The sequence below is a fragment of the Triticum dicoccoides genome, chromosome 4B, assembly GCF_002162155.2.
Source record: "Triticum dicoccoides isolate Atlit2015 ecotype Zavitan chromosome 4B, WEW_v2.0, whole genome shotgun sequence".
NCBI classification, from domain to species: Eukaryota; Viridiplantae; Streptophyta; class Magnoliopsida; order Poales; family Poaceae; genus Triticum; species Triticum dicoccoides.
The window spans coordinates 31,940,746-31,958,991 of record NC_041387.1 but is presented as its reverse complement, the minus strand read 5'-3'; the positions used below and the strand labels follow the sequence as shown (position 1 = coordinate 31,958,991).

Sequence of the window (18,246 nt, the reverse complement as noted above, 5' to 3'; positions counted from 1 at the left end):
TCTTTCTTGATCATGTGACTTGGGACTCTTTGCTAGGTTAACTCTTTAACCATAAGTAGAACAACCATGCATTTCTGGATCCGATCACTCTAGGGGCCCATAGACATATCTCTCATTGAAGAGAGGAGCAAATCCAATCTTGACATGCATGCCTTAAAGCATGTTTTATGATAAACAAGAAAAGCAATCTTTATAATTACTTAGTTACGGAGTAGCGTTTGGTAACCCCTAATTCACTACACATCAAAAGTACATGTGATAGTCTCACGTCTAAGGATGTAGCATATACATTGTAAATAGACAACTAAAAGCATTCCCATTATGTGTCAATTTGGGTTTGTCCAGCCCCAGGTTCATACTATGTGTTCACATTATTGGTTCTACATCTTCATTTCAATGACCTATGACACGTGGTTAACAACCAATTCATATGCTAGTCTAGTATTCTTAAATGTCCAAGTATGAACTCTAACTAGGGACTAGTTTAGAATAATCATTAAAGCATAGAGTTCTACAAACAATTCACATACTTATCAATGAATACAAATGATATTATTCAAGTTAAATTCAACAATTTATGGACACAATGAAATATAATCATCTCTATGACTGCCTCTAAGAGATATTACCAACACATGTGCCTATCATTCTCTCAATAATTTTGGCTCCACCAGCTCCATACATCGGGTGACACGTGGTACCAAGTGAGGTTGTGGGTGGGCCCTTCACGCCCTCCATTTTGTAACAAGTTAGTGTGTGTGCCAAAAAAAATTATCTCCAACTGAGATGGGGAACAGATTGTCAATCGCACCACAAGTTCTCCTTCACCTAAGAAAGCGTGCAATATTTTCTTCATTGTCCAACAACAATAGGGAATTTTCTTGCGGACGTAGAAATATAGGAGTTTTGCACATCACCATTAAGCAGGCGTACTAAGATAGATAGAAGAATGCGTTGGTGCGGAGGTTACCTTTCAATAGGACATTTCAGGCATATTGGTAGGTAGTATGATATATGGGATTTTACGTATGACATTAGAAGGAAATTGGTACAGTGTTGGCCGTTCTTTCTCCCTTTGAGCTGCTAATTCATTTTGTTTGATGAAAATGATGTGAAAGCTCTAAGATACAATTTTACATATGATTGATTGGAGATGCCCTGGCATATGATACACGTAAGCAATACACCGATGTTATGGCATGTCATACAACACCTGAAACTAGGTATATCGTTTCCTTTGTAATTCTAGCTTCGACAACACCAATGTGAGACTATGGGTGGCTTCTTCACACCCTTGCTTCCAAAACAAGTAAATGTGTGTGTAGAAATATTTATGAGACACACGCGCGCGCGCGCGCGCGCGCGCGCGAGAGAGAGAGAGAGAGAGAGAGAGAGAGAGAGAGAGAGAAGTTATTGTCAATCGCCCCACAAGTTTTGTTTCATCTAAGAAAGCGTGCAATATTTTCCTCCATTGTCCACTAGCAAAACAGAATTTTCATGCTAACATGGAAAATTGGGAGGTTCACACATCACCATTTTGCAGACAAGCTAATATACAATGGAAGAATAAGTTGGCGAGTAGGTTGCCTCTCATCTGCGAGGTTTTAGGCATATTGTAGTATGCCATGTGGAATTCTGCGTATGACAAAAGTTTGTTAGGAGGAAACTGGTATTACGTTGCCTTAGCTGGTTGCTCTTTCTCCTTTTATGTTGTTGGTTGTTTTGTATGTTTTAAGTAAATGATGCGACTTAATATGTAATTGATTGGAGATGCCCTAATGAAATGATATGCGTAAGCAATACATTGATGTTACGGCATGGCACCTAATAACTGTACTAGTATGAAGCATACACTTGAATAACGTAACCCCATGGAGCATGTGGTTAGCAAACACTAGAATAACATGCCCGCACAAAAAACATGAATAACATACTGCAGAAATCATCTTTAAATGCTATGGGGAAAATCAAAAAACGCTAAGAAAATTACGGGAAAAAGATTGATAGAAATGTCTCCAAAAGGGGGAATTTGTTGCGCAATAAGTTGCATAAACGTGTAAGAATTTTATTATGCATAATTCATTTTACATTTTTTGCATGACTTGCTAATGGTCATGTTTTTACATTTTTTATGAAATAATGCATTTTTACAAACAAAATAATTGCATGACTTGCAATGGTTACGTCTTTTATTTATTATATCAAAATCAACAAAATATTTGTACACCGATTCTGTTCGTGTATAATCATTTCCGCAGCTTTATAACGTGTAATCCTTTTTTTAGGGGATATAACGTGTAATCCTAACAAGTACTGTACCTTCACTCGCAAAAAGAAAACGAGTACTGTACCTCAGCCGGATTAGTTATCGGTGATGCTCACAGGACAGTGATGGTAGCACACCACAAGTACAGTGAAACACACCTACCACAGGGATGCACATGTACGCGAGGGCCGACGTGTCGACCCGACGCGGCCACTCCGGCTTGCCGCCCCACACATATTTTCAGCATCTCGCCCTCCGGCGACTCGGCGGATAGCGGCGCCAGATCACGACGGCGCCTGGGGCTCGACGTGGCCCGGTCCGCCCCGCGGGCTCCCTTGTGGCGCGTAGGCATCGGAGACCACGACCGTGCATGGCCCGTAGTAGCCAGCTACCAGGTCCCTCCCGGAGCCAACCTGCGGCCGCCTGTCGATTCGGCGCTGCGCTACGCGCCGCCGTGAATTGACCGCAAACAGCGACCCTAGTACAGCCCGGTCTGCCTCCCCGCTCTGGCTCCTAGCTGCGCGCGCGCGAGCCTGCGTGTGGGCTGCCCCTCGGCTCCTCGGCGGTCCACAGGTTCCCGGCGCCGTCGCTGTTGGTGTCACTTGCGCGTGCCGGAGGGTCGGCAAAACGGTGTGAATTTTTTGTAGCTCGGGAGAGGTTGCGGGTTGCAGTGGATGTGCACGGTGGTTGGGGACAATCCGTGGGCGTGGCAGCGTACAGCGACTGATCGTGGTTGAAGACAAGCGGGTTTACTGTGCGTGCGGGTGGGTCTCGACAGGTAATCCGGCTGGATCGCTCTTCAGATAAAGCTCACCAAGTTTGTTTTTTTTAAATGGATAAAGCTCGCCAAGTTTAACTCTTGCACGCCTTCTCTCCCTGCCTCCCCAGTTTTTTCAGAAGCGCAGTACACAAACAAGTACATACGCCTATCCCCATGAATAGGCTCATCTCTACAAATACAGGCATGCATGCCCTATCCCTATGAACACCTCCAAGATACTAAGCTAACAGGTTTTAAGATTAACAAAGCCATTACATGCGCCTCTGTCAACAGGAACGTTGCCTCCCATGGTTTCTCTTCTTCCTTTCAATTTTTCGGAGGCAAAGCAGTCATCTCCTTTTTCAGGAAAAAAATCTTTTAGTTGCAAGAATTCAACTTTTGAATACTTCAACTTGCAAACTTCATCTTTCGCATACAAGGGAATCCAGATAACTTGCTTTTGCCAAATATCTGCTTAAGGCTGTTCCTGCTAAATTAATGTGAAGACAACTCTAATATTACTCCCTCAATCCTTTTTATTTCTAGATTCTGTACAACTGTCCTCGCCACAAACTTCCGACCATATATGCTGAAAACATACTTTGGATGGCATTGTGTTTGTACATATGTGCTTTCATTTGTCATCGAAAGGGCAATTTGGTAATACAACAGTTTACAGAATGACTCAAGCACCACACCTCATCCGCCACCTCGCCCCTTAATCCTCACCCGCTTTACTGGAAATTTATCTACAGAAGAGAACATATCAAGGCACCTAAAGGGCATAGTAAACTAAAAACTTCAGTCATGATCCTATGCAGAGATTCTCGAGACCAAAACCCAGGAACGCTTCCCTTTCGGTACTGATCAAGTGATAATACTGTTACATCAAACTTGGCTCAGGGCATGTGCGATAATGTCTGATTGCCAGCGTCAAGGATGATCTCATCATGTGCAGGTGTTATGCTGCACAAATATTTCAAGTTAGCCGTGCTCATGCTTAGGGCCTCAAATTGAAACTGACGATGCGATGCATGCTTACCTCAGATAGCTCAAAGCTGACATTCTGTACAGCAGCGTGAACACGAGGAGATGCAATCCAATAGTGTAGAAGAATATAAATGTCCGGGCAAATCTGTGAATACAAACAGAACACATGCTACATTAATTTCTTGTTTCAGTCCGCTTCATTGGTCAAATACAGAAATTCAAGCAATTCATTAGTGTAGGAGAATATAAAAGTCCAGGCAAATATGTGAATACAAACAAAACACTTGATATATTTATTTTCAGTCCGCTTCATGGATAAAATCATACAATAAAGAAACTAAGGCATCATGTAATACAAAATGGCAATCACTTGTGCATTCTTATCCATGAAGGGCTAGGATTAATCAATGGTGGTCAGTTTTAAAGTTTAGACATGAGCACAATGACCAAATATAAAATCTAAACAAAGATTCAGACGAAGGGTATAATTTAAGAAGTTGGAACCAAATTAACTACTCCCTCTGTAAAGAAATATAATAGCACTATCTAAACGCTCTTATATTTCATTACAGAGGGAGTACATCTCAGTGGCAGATCCATGCACACCTGAGTCATCGGTGCTGTACTTATTTAATTCAAAAAAGACATACGACATTGGGAATGGTCAAATAAAAAACTTGGCATGTATAGCTCTGCTGTTTCTACAACAATTTAAAAGTTATCATCAAAGATCGGTAATACAACAAATACAAAGAAAAGGAAAACCTGAACTGCACACCCCACAAAAAATGATAGTATCATACTTGTTACCGAGGAGAAAACGGCCACTACTGAGAGTGATCTTATCTCTTATACCAAGTTCCTTGTATCTTTGATCCTTTTCCTGGATATGGCAAAAAAAGAACATAATTGAGCTGTGTACAATACCAGAGATAACATGTGTTGCTGATGATATGTTCAAATATATCTACCTTCCTCGAGAAAGCTGCAAAAGGATTTATGTCATCCTCGTACATTTTCTTGTACTTTGTTTCAACATCTGAAGAACCACTTTCAATATCTTCTGCGTACTGCAAGGCGCAACATAACAAAGGTCAAATGCTAGACAATGTGAAGTATGTAAAGTCCATCATAAGGATTTATGCTAAACCTTCTTTGGTCCTCTAGAAACAATCTTCTCATGACTGTAGTCCTGGACGTATCGAATCTTTCCGTACAATTGAACATTATCAGCTTTTGTTTTTTCCAATTCTACAGCTAGCATTTCATACTTCTCTTTTAATCTCCTCAGTTCCTGGGATACGTAAAAATGACAATACATGGTCAGTGGTGATGCATTTTCATATTTCATGAAGCAAAGAGAAGTCATGGGATAAAAAAAAATCCAAGAAAAGCCTAACAGAACCACAACTTTCAAGAAAACCAAGGAAAATGACCCTCTTATATCATTACCAAACCTTGTCGAAAATAGAAGCCTATAATATATACCTCTTCGGTTTCACGTAGTCGTGTACGGAAACGGTCCCTCTGATTGCAGATGACCTTGAGCATGGAACTTTGATCTTGGTCTGGTGATGAATTCCTTGGATCAGTACCCTGTAAATAAATGAAAAGAAACAAGTGAAGCTACACATGGATGTAGTGACCATCTGATTAGATAACTCAAAATCAAATGCACTGTTACAAAAAAAGTGAGTATTGAAATGATTCTTAGGCACATTTGGTATTTGCCTTAACATCTACTCCCTCCGTCCGGAAATACTTGTCATCAAAATGAATAAAAGGGGATGTATCTAGATGTATTTTAGTTCTAGATACACCCCTTTTTGTCCATTTTGATGACAAGTTTTTTCGGACGGAGGGAGTAGAACTGTGGATACTGTTGATAACAACTGCATATACTGCTAAATATTAAAATCACACGCATGTTTGCAAAACCAGTGTATCAAGAGTTTTTTTCTGGGAAACTGAGGCGCTAAATATTAAAACATATAAGAAAGATTGCTATATTAAGAGTTATTTTGTTTCGAGGAGAACAACTGTTCTACCAAGAAATGGTTAACACAGACCACTTGCGGACTAGTGGGCCACGTAGTAACATAGATTTCAGAATTAGACAGTAAATTCACCAACCGAATGTAGCAGTTGTTGATTTGAAACCAGTTATGATTTGTGAAAATCATGGTGCAAAAAAGACAAGTGTTTGGTAATTCACTAACTCTTCAATGTTTCAGTGTCATGTATTAACAGTTGTAACGGTAACATTTATGACAATTGCAGATCTTTATACTAGCTTTAAGATGATGTCTATGAGGACTTAAAGTTGATCATCTGAACTGTGTTTCCCGTGCATTTATTGTCCACGGCTGAACTATGCAGCTTCTAAGAGTAATGCAGAATTAAAGCGACATGGTTCGCCATAAGTGAAGCCAAACTAGAATTTTACCTCCGATACTTCATTTGAGCCTATTTCTTGAAGATCCCAATCATTCAAAAGAGAACTCCTCCTATCAGTTGAACTGCAGCCCTGTAACAAAGTTAATAAACATATCAGCTACACATGTGCTTCAAAAAACAAAAGGCATAACAAATTATTTGGTTTCTTAAGTATCGAAATCCAGGATTGTGTAGTTTATTGTAATAACATAATATCACTATTCAGACTGTAGCACTAAATAAGGTAACCGTATATGCAGAAGACATGCTCGTAAGGATTATATATATTCAAATTCAAAGGACAACGGGGATCAACTGGCAATATATGAAATATTATCACAAGGGTAAGGAGAGCAACCTTTAATATGTCATCCTCGAGTTTCAGAATCAATTTTTGCTGCTCTTCAACCTTTGAAGTTAGTTCAGCAATCTTTTTCTCAGCTTCCTCAAGAAGACTTGACTTCTCTGATATTTTAACCTTTAAGAGATGCAAAAAAAAAAGAACTTACAAGACAGTTCCAGGAGAGAAGATAACAAGTATGTATACATGACAAATACTGACTGTCCTCCAAAGAGCCAAACCATTTTCCAGCATATAAACTAGGTACCAACCTTCAACTGTGTAAGTTCATGCTCCATTTTGCGGTTCTTATCAAGAAGCAAAGCTTCCAGTTTGCTCATTTCTTCACCATTAGTTGCTAGCTCCCAGTCTTCAGCTTCAATTGAGTTGTACCCAACAGCCTATTGGAAAAAAAAAGGAATTTCAGCAAGCATGGGGACAGAAAATCAAATATAGTGAGGGTAATATGGAGGAATAACAAAATGTATCTCAAGCATATCTCTGTGATCACCAACAAAATGATGTGGGCAAATTTAGTATAATTAAGATGCAACACTGAAAAGCTGATCTCATGTATCATGTGTATTTGAAATTTCACTAAAGGATAAAGAGGCAATGAATTCAGGTTAAGATCCAGTTGATTATGGACGGTACGTCGTCAAATGTCCGAACTAAAGTAGATGGTTTAACAAAAACATGTTTATCCATAGAGCTTGTTTTGTTCCAACCTGCAAAATCTGAACCTTTTTCTTGAGATCATCAACTAGTCTAGTCGTAGGTCTTTCTTGAAGTTCTTTCTTCAACTCCGTTATCGCAGTTTCCTACAAAGAGAAAGTAATTAGCAAAACAACAAATAAGTGGACCATGGGTGCATAGATACAAATCATTCCAAGAGCATATATATGGTGGATCCACTCGTGACTGGAAAATGGCTCACACATATAGTAGAAAAAGTAACTTATTATTATCTTCATTAGAACTATTCACTCTGTGTGCTTTTTTCAGGTTCAGATGCAAACCTAGTGGCTGTAGCCATGTCTACGAAACTCACCTATCACAGAATGTTGATAGTGATAGAAGCAAAGAAATTAATATATTGAACAATATTTGGAATATGGATTGTAAGTAAATAGACAGGTTGATGATACACATAAGAAGACTACTGTGCCCTTCAGATGATGGAAAAGAATAAACAGGGGGACTCTCTAAATAAGAGAATGGTAGAGTCCCTCACTTATAGCTTGGCACCCAATAGCCAACATTACGAGTAGTGAGTTGGTTACTGACAACTGAATTTTGACATAGCAATTTTAATGACTGGGTACCTTCTCACTGAGTAAAGCAGTCAACTTCTTTACTTCATTCACATGCATTTCTTTCTCACTTGATAAAGTACTTTCAATGTTACGCAGTTCTGCATTCAACTCTGATATGATCTTCTCCTTGGCATTCAAAGAACTCTCAAGTATATCACTTGGGTCCATGTAATCACTGCATAATTACATAATTCAGATAATAAGTTAGTATTAAGTTCTAGATAATCATAAAGGCCCAGCTAAAATAATAGCAATACTGCTGAAAGTCACTGTATCAACAGCATTATGAATGATAAAAATTATGCAAATACACACTTGCATACTCATTCATACACAGGAAAAATGCAAACAAAATTACCTATTATTACTTGTGTCTTCATTTGTTGTCTGCAACTGAGACCGTAAATCCCCCTGCAGTGAACATAAGAATAAAATCGTATGTTAGGGAAGCCAATAATGGATGTGCACATTTTGGTCAAACACATGACATGTGTCAGTCATCAATTCAATGTATTCACCGACTGAGGATTATTTGATAATAGTCTATCACCAATTCACCATAAGTTTCGTGCAGTAGTATGAGAGAATGTGCATAGATCTCGATTGCCATAGTGGGAGAATTGCAACCATATGAATGCAAGGGATTTTCCTAAAGCCAAAACAGCAACAGGCAACATTACCTTTTCTCTCTCAAGGCTAACTAATCGTGATTGAGCGCGTTCAACTTCATCCATCAGAAGGCTCACTTCAGCTTCCTTTGCTGTCCGGTCCTCCTCTGAACAAAATATAAAACTTCATTAGAACTTCCATAATTATTGAACCATTAAGCATAGCGATCGTCAAGGTAACACAACTAAAGAAAGGAAGAAAACCTGATTGAGTACGAAGCTCAAACAATTGGCTTTGTGCCGATTCATGTAACTTCTGCATATTCTTGACACTTTCTGTAGCTTGCCTTAGTTGGTCCTGCAACGCCCGTTCCCTACAATCATGGCAATCGAAGATTCAAATAAGCATATGCATCATCATATTTGATGTGGCAAATTCTCAAAATCAAAAAGCTTAAATTTAAATTGTGATAATCGTTAAGCAATTATTTTCTTCGTTGCAATTATTTATCATACCTATCTTTCAGGGCTTCGAGAGTTTTCTGACTATCTTCTGCCAAGCTTCGCTGTTTCATTTCAACCATCTCTCTAACTTTTTCTTCCATCTAAAATCACAAAAATAAAATAACTCATTAGAAGGTAAAAGAGATATGATTCAAGAAACAGGAATTGTGTTAAAACTATGTGGAACAAGAAATCAGCGATGTTTTTTCATCAAAGTAGTTGCTCGCTATACACAAACTTCATAAACTGGAAGGAATGTATATATTTCAGCTGCAAGTGCAATGCCACTTAGATATTTACAAAATATTTTGACTAATGGTGTTATGTCTAAAAAGCAGTATTAGTGGCTAGTGGGCCAGTATATTCGCAGACAGACCATGGTACAATTGTTTTTAGTTCAGGTGAAATTTGGAATTCATGCATCAATGTAAAAAGAAGGGCTTAAGTTTTCTATCATGAAAAGTATGAGGCTTCTGAAACTTTGTAAACAAGAACAATGCGGCCATTCAAGTATGAAAATGAAAATTAAGAATACCATTGTATGGATACAGGAGGCCAATTGGATAATTTCATAAAGCACCAGTGTGAAGGAACTAACATTATTCGACTGTGAAACTGACATCGTTCATGCAGAACATCAAAACCAGAAGGAAAACTGACTAGTTTAAAAAAACAGAGCGGGAAACCAAGTGACCTTGGAACAGACCTGTTGTTCTAGTTGGCGGTTTCGCTCCTCAAGTCGCCTAATCGTCGCCTGTTGGTTCTTTAGGTGCGCAGATTCCGCCCGGTATTCTTCAAGCTCAAGTTTCATCTTCCGGTTTTCAGTCTCCAGTTCAGATAGTTTCTGGTCTTGATCCTGAATGAATTGAGATCATTAGCAACAAACTTTGGTGAAATCTGACTGAATGTCATTTATTATATTCGAAGAAGATGCTAGTTATTGACATTCAAGCAAAGGAATAAACAAAACTGAACACATCAGACTTTTGTTGGAGGAAACTGCAGTGCCATATCATGGTTTTTCCCAAAGTTGCTAACTCTGATCTGCACTAGTGTTAACACGTGACCGCTACTTTTAAGTTGGAACAAACTAACTCGCATCTATATTTGCAGATTAACAGCTTCCCACCTATAGTTTAATTTAGTGCAAGTTGACACATATTATAGCAAAAGTTCTATGTTCGGAGAGTGACGATAGAATCATACAAATAATTATCTGTTATTATCAGATATCAGTAGGCGTCAATACTGAATACCAATAAGATGGCAAGTGATTATTGCGACAAGGCAAGAAATTAAGTATTGGTGGCAACTTGCAATTTAGAGAAGTCGGGACAGCCATGAAGGCAGTTTCCTCTATGAATACAACAAACAATGCCGAATTAGAGAAGCTACGGTAGAGAGTAAGTTTGAAAGACATACAGCCATAGAAGCAAGAGCTGGATATGGATCAGGGGCTTCATAGAGCTTCTGATAGATGTTGAGAAATGCATTTTCTCCAAACTTTGCTCTTTTTGTGAGATTGTCAACTTCCTCCTGGTAACTCTTAAGCAATGAGTTGAACAAACTAAGCTTGTCATCTGGAGATGCCTTCTTGAAGTCCCGAGTATTCTCAGCAAGTCTACGTCGGTTCTTCTGGCTCGTCTCTTGATTCTCCGCAATCTTTAAACCCTGCTCATCCAACCCACTTCTTTCTTTCTCCAAATCAAAGTCTAAATTGTACAAGAGACAACAGTCAGATTCTCCACCATGGATAGCATAAAATTTTACATGGCGAAGGCATCAACCTACATTCCACATACAATAACTAAATAAATCAACATGTTATCTACAGCACATGAGCATTCACACTTGGAAGCTATTTAGGCGTTGTAGCTTTCCAAACCCCCGCATGGGAACCACGGTATCGATCACGTGGCATGACAACTCACAGCTACTCTCCCTACACGGTATGGATGCAAATAATTCAAGGAGGCAATAAAAGTTCATGACGTCTGTGATCAATCACTAGCTCATTGTTCGAATGATGTAGAGTGGCTATACATGGCCTATGCACAAAAACTAGTAATATCTATTATTTGCTTTTTTCGATCAGTGCAGAAACTAAACTAGGACAGCAAAAGCTTGCCAAGCTTCATAGGTAACGAATTTAAGTTCGAGACGAAGACTCAGGCCTTTCTCTACTGAAACTACTTGGTCTCCCTGTCACGAGCATGTCATACAGTTTGGAGCCAATTGAGGAGGTGGCAAGCAAAAACATGCTAGTAGCAGATTTAAATGCAGGTGGAAAATGTAAGCATCTCAAGGAAATTAAGATCTCTCCAGTCGCGATTAGTGCAAAACCCCACAGATTCTGCACCCTGCGAGCCAGTACAGGCGCGCGCAACTGGGAATCGCGATGCTCCGCGGCAATTCAGACCAGCCGGCCTTCCGGGCACACCAGTTCGAACCAAGCGCAGCGAAGGTGGGGATCGACGCGGACCTTTCCAGAAGCTGCAGACGACGGCGAGAGGCGACGTGGAGGAGGACGGGGGCGGGGGAGGGGGCGGCGGCGGCGAGCGGTCGCGCTCCGCCGCGGCCGGCGAGGGGTCCATCGGGCCAGTCGGGCGCTCCGGGATCTGGGCACCTGGATCTGGCGGGATCCGGTGGGGTGGGGCGGGGCGGCGCGGCGACGACGCGCGGTGCGGTGCGGTGAGTATACGTGATCTGCTTTACAAGTGGTTTTCTTTTCTTCAGTACGCAGTTGTTGGCTTTGTTGCGGCGATGGTGCGTCCGCTCTCCTCTTCCTTCTGCCTGGTAGCCGCGTGGGAGCAAACGTTCGAGTGACGTCTGTGAGAATGGTAGGATTGTTTTTCTACTAGTTTTTTTCCCGGAAAGAGGATCAAATCTATTATAAAAATTTGTTGGAAGTACAAAGCATCTCAAACATAATAAAATTATATTGAGATTTCAAGATCATCGAACGACCACTATTGCCAATAGAATGAGTCACCGACGCGTCGTTGTCGCCGTTCCCCCTATCTAAGCCAGCTTGACCTTATCGATTACGGTCGGGAAGTCTTCATGCATGTGCCCTAAGGACCAGGACCCTGGAGCCGCAGTTGTCTTTGTTGAATCCTTGCATATATCTGAAGCATCTGACAGCAAATCTCGTTACATGACGAGAAACCCTAACATCACCGTTCCAAGGAGATGTCAGGAATCTATGCCGGAGCTTCATCGACTATGTACAGACGGACGAACTCGAGGAGGGTCGGAGCACGAAAGACAAACTCGAAGAAGAAGTGTCACCGCCCGTTCAAGCGTCGCACCTGCGAGGATTAAAAAAACTAACCTAAACTACTAATCGAGGCGAAGGCACATGAATTCCTCTTTTCTCCGCCGGCCACCGGAGCGACGGGTAGAGGGGAGGCAAATCCACAGGCTCTCTGGTAAGCATTTCATCTAGAGGTTTCTTTGCGGAAAAAATCATCAGAGGTACAAAGCACACCAAAAATAATAAAAATGTATTGAGGTCTTTGAACCACAAAATAAGCGCTGACGTGTCGATGTCGCCTCTCTCTCTCTCTCATACTGGAGTCGGCCTCATCATGTTGATGACAACCAATAATTCCGTATGCATGTGACCATAAGGATCGGCGCCCTAAAGTCATAGGCAAAGTCATTAAACCTTTGAATCGATCTGAAGAACTTGACACCAAATATCACCGTCACGCACACACGTCGATAAAACCCAACCTAGACGCCCCGAGGAGCCGGCAGGAATCTATGTCAAAGCTCTGCATAATCTGTCCCAACGGATGAACTCGTGGAGGGTTGGAGCCCGAAAGATTGACTCAGAGATGAGGCATCGACATCCGTCAAGTATCACTCTTGTTAGGACTAAAACCATATATACTAACCATAGCCAAGGCACCAAGATTCCCTCCCCACCCTGGGGTGTCGAATCGGCACATAGAGGTGAGGCAAATCCACGATCTCACTAACAGAGATCGAGAGGAGGAAGACTATGCCCCAGTTGCTTTGTGAGAGGGGAAAGAAGAGGCTAGCGATTGGTCAACATTTCCTCTAGGTCTAAAATGCCATACTATGGAATCATAAATTAGATATCGAATATAAACGGTATGGCAATGGAGAAATCATTAGCAACAGATCTCTATTTATGCTCCTAAGCAATTTTGAGTTCTACCCGAGCCGTGGAATAAAGAACAAATAAAAGGTAGTGCAAAAGCAACTACAAACTTGGGAACACGCAATAGCAAAACATGAATTTGTATTGGTTTACTGTACTAATGAAAAGTGGCAGAAAATAAGAAAAATTAATGGGCTTGCTTAGGGCGTTTACATTAAAACTATCTTAGCGGTATCAGGTAGGATAAATGGTGAAGTGGGAAAGGGAGAAATGGAGAGAAAATTAAAACTTGACTTCTCATAGCTAAGAGTTGATCTCTTATACTATGGGCTAAGAATTGACTTCTCATATGCATCCTGAATTGTTCGATGCCACATGACAATTACATACAAGCATATGCCTAAGTCCGAACGAAAGTTCTCAACACTCCGTCACTATCGTGCATTTCCGAAGAGCATAAAAAGTGACAAACCAGGAATGGTGACCCTCCGCCTAAAAGACTGATGTCAAATCACTCCTCTTCTCAAAGAGCAATGATGAAGTAGATGGGGAGGAGGAGGATGGGAGGTCTAGAAAGTCATACTAACTGCATAGATGCTCGTAGGACGAAGAAAGAGTAGGAGAGGCTTTGGTAGGGAGCAAAGTTTTATGCCTAGAGAGAAAAGTTTGAGATGATTTTGTCGAGGGATGAGTTGGCAGAGACAATGTGGAATTGACATTAAAGAAAGAGCACCGCTACACATGTAATAAAATCCATACGATATTTGTACTAACACACAATATTAACCATCCATGTTAGGAGTGCGAAGTTTGTGTGGACGGGGGCATTGGAAGACTTTATTTCAAATGATTCAAAAACGATATTTATAAGTTTAAAAAAGTCTACGAGAACTTATACATATTCATGGTGGATCTGTAAAATTTTGTTCAAAAATATTACGATTTGCAAGTTGCACAAAAAAACAAGATTTCGGTCCAACACCAAAAAGAAAATGGTGGCCCATTTCCATGTATGTGTTTTTTTTGTCTGTGCCACGTATGCAAGTAGTACTCCCTCCGGTTCTTTTTAGTTCGCATATAAGATTCGTCTAAAGTCAAGCCTCATAAAGTTTGACCAACTTTATAGAAAAAAATACAAACATTCACAGTATAAAATCAATATCAGTATATGTGTCATGACTTAAATTTTTATATTGTTAACTTTAGTATGGTAGATGCTGATATTTTTTCATATAAATATGGTCAAACTTTGTGAAGTTTGACTTCAAACAATTCTTATATGCAGAGTAAAAAGGACCGAAGGGAGTATATTGTTACGAAACTTTTCGTGAATGTGTTATATATGTATTTGTGTATGTACATTTTTTTTTGCAATTTGAATTATTTTTTAATAAAGTCCACCAATGCACCCATCATCCATTTGCACTTTTCATCCATGTTAGCATCTATTTGGGCCTACAACCATCCATCTGACCATTGTATGAAAATCGGACACAAAGCATAGTACATGAAGTAATCCCGTTCAAGAAATAGGAGAAATTAGCGAGGTGATAAGAAGTCAAAGAGAATGAGAAGAGGCATGGTCAAAAAAAAAAAGAATGAGAAGAGACAGCCGAGGAAACAAGAGGAGTACGAGGTGGGCATGGGGGCCACGGCGAAGCGCAAGGCTGACTTGGGGCGTATGGTTCATTCAATTTCAAGGAGATGAAGTTGACGAGAGAGATAAAAGGTACAAACTGATGGATCCAAATGGGATGGGTGACAAAGAAGAATCACTTTTGGAAATTAGAAGGGGCACGGATTCTCGGGTTGCTCTTGGCCTGGGATTTGTGTCACAAGGGGAAATATGTTTCTTTGAAGTTCCATCATATATCTTTTATTGAATTTTGCATTTTAAATTTGAGTCACTAAATTGAAACAAAGTTGAATTGTCTAACAGTAGAAACATAAAGGGGATTTATATGTCAACAGTAAAAACACAACAGAGCATCAAATACATATATAATACGAAAATACATTTTGAATAAAATTAATTTTGTAGATGCTGATATAATTAATTTTATATCAAAATGATCAAACTTTTGACTTAGAAGAATCCTACAAGTCAATTATTTGGAGAGGGAAGTAGGACAAGAAAAACTCAGGGGGGGTGCTTGACGCCAAGTATGATCAATCATCAACAAGCCATGAAAATTGCTAATACAGCAATACTAATAATGTGCTGCAATACAGGAAATAGTTTGAAATCTGCTAATGAACTAAGAAGCGACGATGTCCACATGACCGCCCTCATGACTGTAGTCCACTAGGTACTTCAGCTCGACACGCTTCGCATAGCACCATCCTACCACATCTTATGATTCACATAGTGCAACCGACCCTAGTACATCTTATGATCCGAATGATACAGGTAGCTGCGTAAATGGACTAAGAAATAAACTTGGGCACGCTCAAGGGCCGGCCAATCAGTGCCCCTCTCCCTCTGGCTTTGAGGCGGCTTCCTTGATCTCATCACCACCCTCCTCCTGGAAAAGTTTAACAGGATTATGAGTAACAAGGTTTTCAACACCACCCATGACGAACCAATACAGGTAGAGGTTCAGATGGGGAGACACATACTGCGTTATCAGAGGTCCAGAGAGTCAAGTTGTCACGAAGAAGTTGCATGATCAAGGTGCTGTCCTTGTAGGATTCCTCGCCGAGGGAGTCCAGCTCAGCAATAGCTTCATCAAATGCCTACCAACAAGTAAACATTCCAGAATTAATCGCATTCTAGATATATAACAGAGGTAAGACTGAGACCCTTTTCCTCAATGTCAAGTGATGGTTCAAACTATACTTTCAATAGCATGAATCATTTCGACTGGTTGGCATAGTTAACAAGGATAGTTGTTCATTAATGCTATAGTACCATAAAGTAAAGCATAAGAAATGCTGAAACAACAATTTCACCAAAGATCAGAATCCTACTCTATAGCTTCCATGAGAAATGGCACTCAGGTGTAGTTCCCATCAAATAAGAATTAACAAGCAGGGCAAAATAGTTTCCACACGGAAGAACTCATCAACAAAATATGTGATGTATAAAACAGAAGACTAACCTGCTTGGCAAGGTTGCAAGCACGGTCTGGAGAGTTCAGGATCTCATAGTAGAACACTGAGAAGTTGAGTGCAAGTCCAAGCCTTATCGGGTGGGTGGTAGGCAAGTCAGCAAGCGCGATGTCCTACATAATAATAAATAAATTAATGTCAGTGTGCACACTCAATGGAACAATACACACACAAACAGAAGAATAGCCTGCACAGTATATCCCAACCAGGAATGACAGAACATGTATTCAACTTTGCAAGAGAAAGATGATGATAAAGCAAACTGGTTCATGATACCGTATGTTTCAAATTAGCAAACAGTCCATGAAAGCTAACCTGGGCTGACTTGTATGCTACAAGAGTGTTCTCAGCTGCTTCTTTCCTCTCAGCACCCGCCTTGAACTCCGCAAGGTACCTATGGATTCACAATCAGGGAGTAGAGAGTAAATTGGTGTACATCCAAATATCCAACAACTATGGACTGGCATAATTCTCTGTACGCAGCAAGTAAATACCTGTGGTAGTCACCCTTCATTTTCAGATAGAACACCTTGGACTCTGCTGCAGTGGCAGAGGGGACAAGGTGGGAGTCCAGAAGCTTGAGGATGCCATCACAGATCTTGCTGAGCTCGGTTTCAATCCTGGTACGGTACTCCTTGATTGATGCAACATAGGCCTCGTTCCCACGGCTCTCCTCCTTCTGCTCAATGGAGGAGATGATCCTCCAGGAAGCCCTCCGGGCACCAATCACATTCTTGTAAGCCACAGAGAGCAGGTTGCGCTCCTCAACAGTGAGCTCACCAACATCAGCGGTCTTGGCCACCTTCTCCATGAATTCGACCATTTCCTCATAACGCTCAGCCTGCTCGGCGAGCTTGGCCATGTACACATTCTCCTCACGGGTTGCCTCAGCGGTAGACATTTTCTCTCTTCTTTGTTGCAAACTAGTTCAGTGCCTGCAAATACAAATTGTCACTGTTATTACTTGCCCATATATGCACCGTGCTACAAAAAACAGTGGATGTGGGATCAACAAGCAAACTAATTTCAAAATCTGAAGAAAATGAACCAAAAGAAAGTGAATATACAATTGCTACAAATCATCCTCTTTCCCAGATTCGCAAGTGGTGTGAGCAATTTTCATATGATACAGTATAGTTAGAGAGCTAGCCCAACTTTTTACAACCTAGGTAAGGAATCACTTTTGGGGAGTGTATGCATCTAAATGTCCCTACTACATCCTCAAAAGGAGCCATCCATACCAGCCTTTGATTCTTTGACTTTTCTGATATTCTATTGGACAAATCTAATCTAACACCAGCGAGCTTCAGGTTGAGAAAACAATATTCCACGGAATAACAACCAAACTGAACTGGAAGTTGAAATTAGATCGGCACAAGCAAATAAAAACATGCATCCTTCTCTTAGCAAGGCGACTAGATCTAGACCTCGCTACAGGAGATTCGCACCCCATCTGCCGAGATGCGCGCTGGATCTACCGAACTAGCACCACAACGAACATCAGCACGGCGCGCATTTTCACGTTTCTGGGCAGATCTCGAATCCTTGCCGAAATCCCCCGTCGATCCCCACTAAACTCGCTCCAAACAGAGGGGAAATACGCTCAACAAGCCGTATTTCCTGCAGGAAAAAGCGCTGCTCTCGGAAACCCTAACTCGCGCGTCAGATCGGATCTCGAACCCTAACCGATCCAACAAGCGAACACTAGATCTAGCACGATCCAGGGCAGGATCCAGCCTGACGCGCACAAATCAGAAGCGAAAACGGAAACGGAAATGGATCC

At 40.8% G+C, this 18,246-nt stretch overlaps 2 protein-coding genes across 2 annotated transcripts; both read right to left on the bottom strand.

The window, feature by feature from the left end:
• Positions 1 to 3,527: 3,527 nt before the first annotated feature.
• On the bottom strand, positions 3,528 to 11,854 carry LOC119294809 (protein CASP-like). Its single transcript, XM_037573080.1, has 18 exons — positions 11,703 to 11,854; positions 10,643 to 10,932; positions 9,927 to 10,076; positions 9,233 to 9,321; positions 8,981 to 9,090; positions 8,789 to 8,883; positions 8,467 to 8,519; positions 8,118 to 8,283; positions 7,521 to 7,613; positions 7,065 to 7,193; positions 6,811 to 6,930; positions 6,463 to 6,543; positions 5,505 to 5,612; positions 5,167 to 5,310; positions 4,988 to 5,086; positions 4,820 to 4,899; positions 4,069 to 4,161; positions 3,528 to 3,992 (listed from the first exon to the last, which is right to left on the bottom strand). The coding sequence occupies exons 1-18, from the start codon at positions 11,812 to 11,814 to the stop codon at positions 3,926 to 3,928; spliced, it is 2,079 nt and encodes a 692-aa protein (XP_037428977.1). The 5' UTR covers positions 11,815 to 11,854; the 3' UTR covers positions 3,528 to 3,925.
• A 3,651-nt stretch (positions 11,855 to 15,505) lies between these two features.
• Positions 15,506 to 17,418, bottom strand: LOC119294808 (14-3-3-like protein A). The gene is made up of 5 exons (XM_037573078.1): positions 16,958 to 17,418; positions 16,779 to 16,857; positions 16,454 to 16,576; positions 15,972 to 16,088; positions 15,506 to 15,877 (listed from the first exon to the last, which is right to left on the bottom strand). Exons 1-5 carry the CDS (start codon positions 17,362 to 17,364, stop codon positions 15,818 to 15,820), a joined length of 786 nt encoding a protein of 261 aa, XP_037428975.1. The 5' UTR covers positions 17,365 to 17,418; the 3' UTR covers positions 15,506 to 15,817.
• Between the last annotated feature and the right edge of the window lie 828 nt (positions 17,419 to 18,246).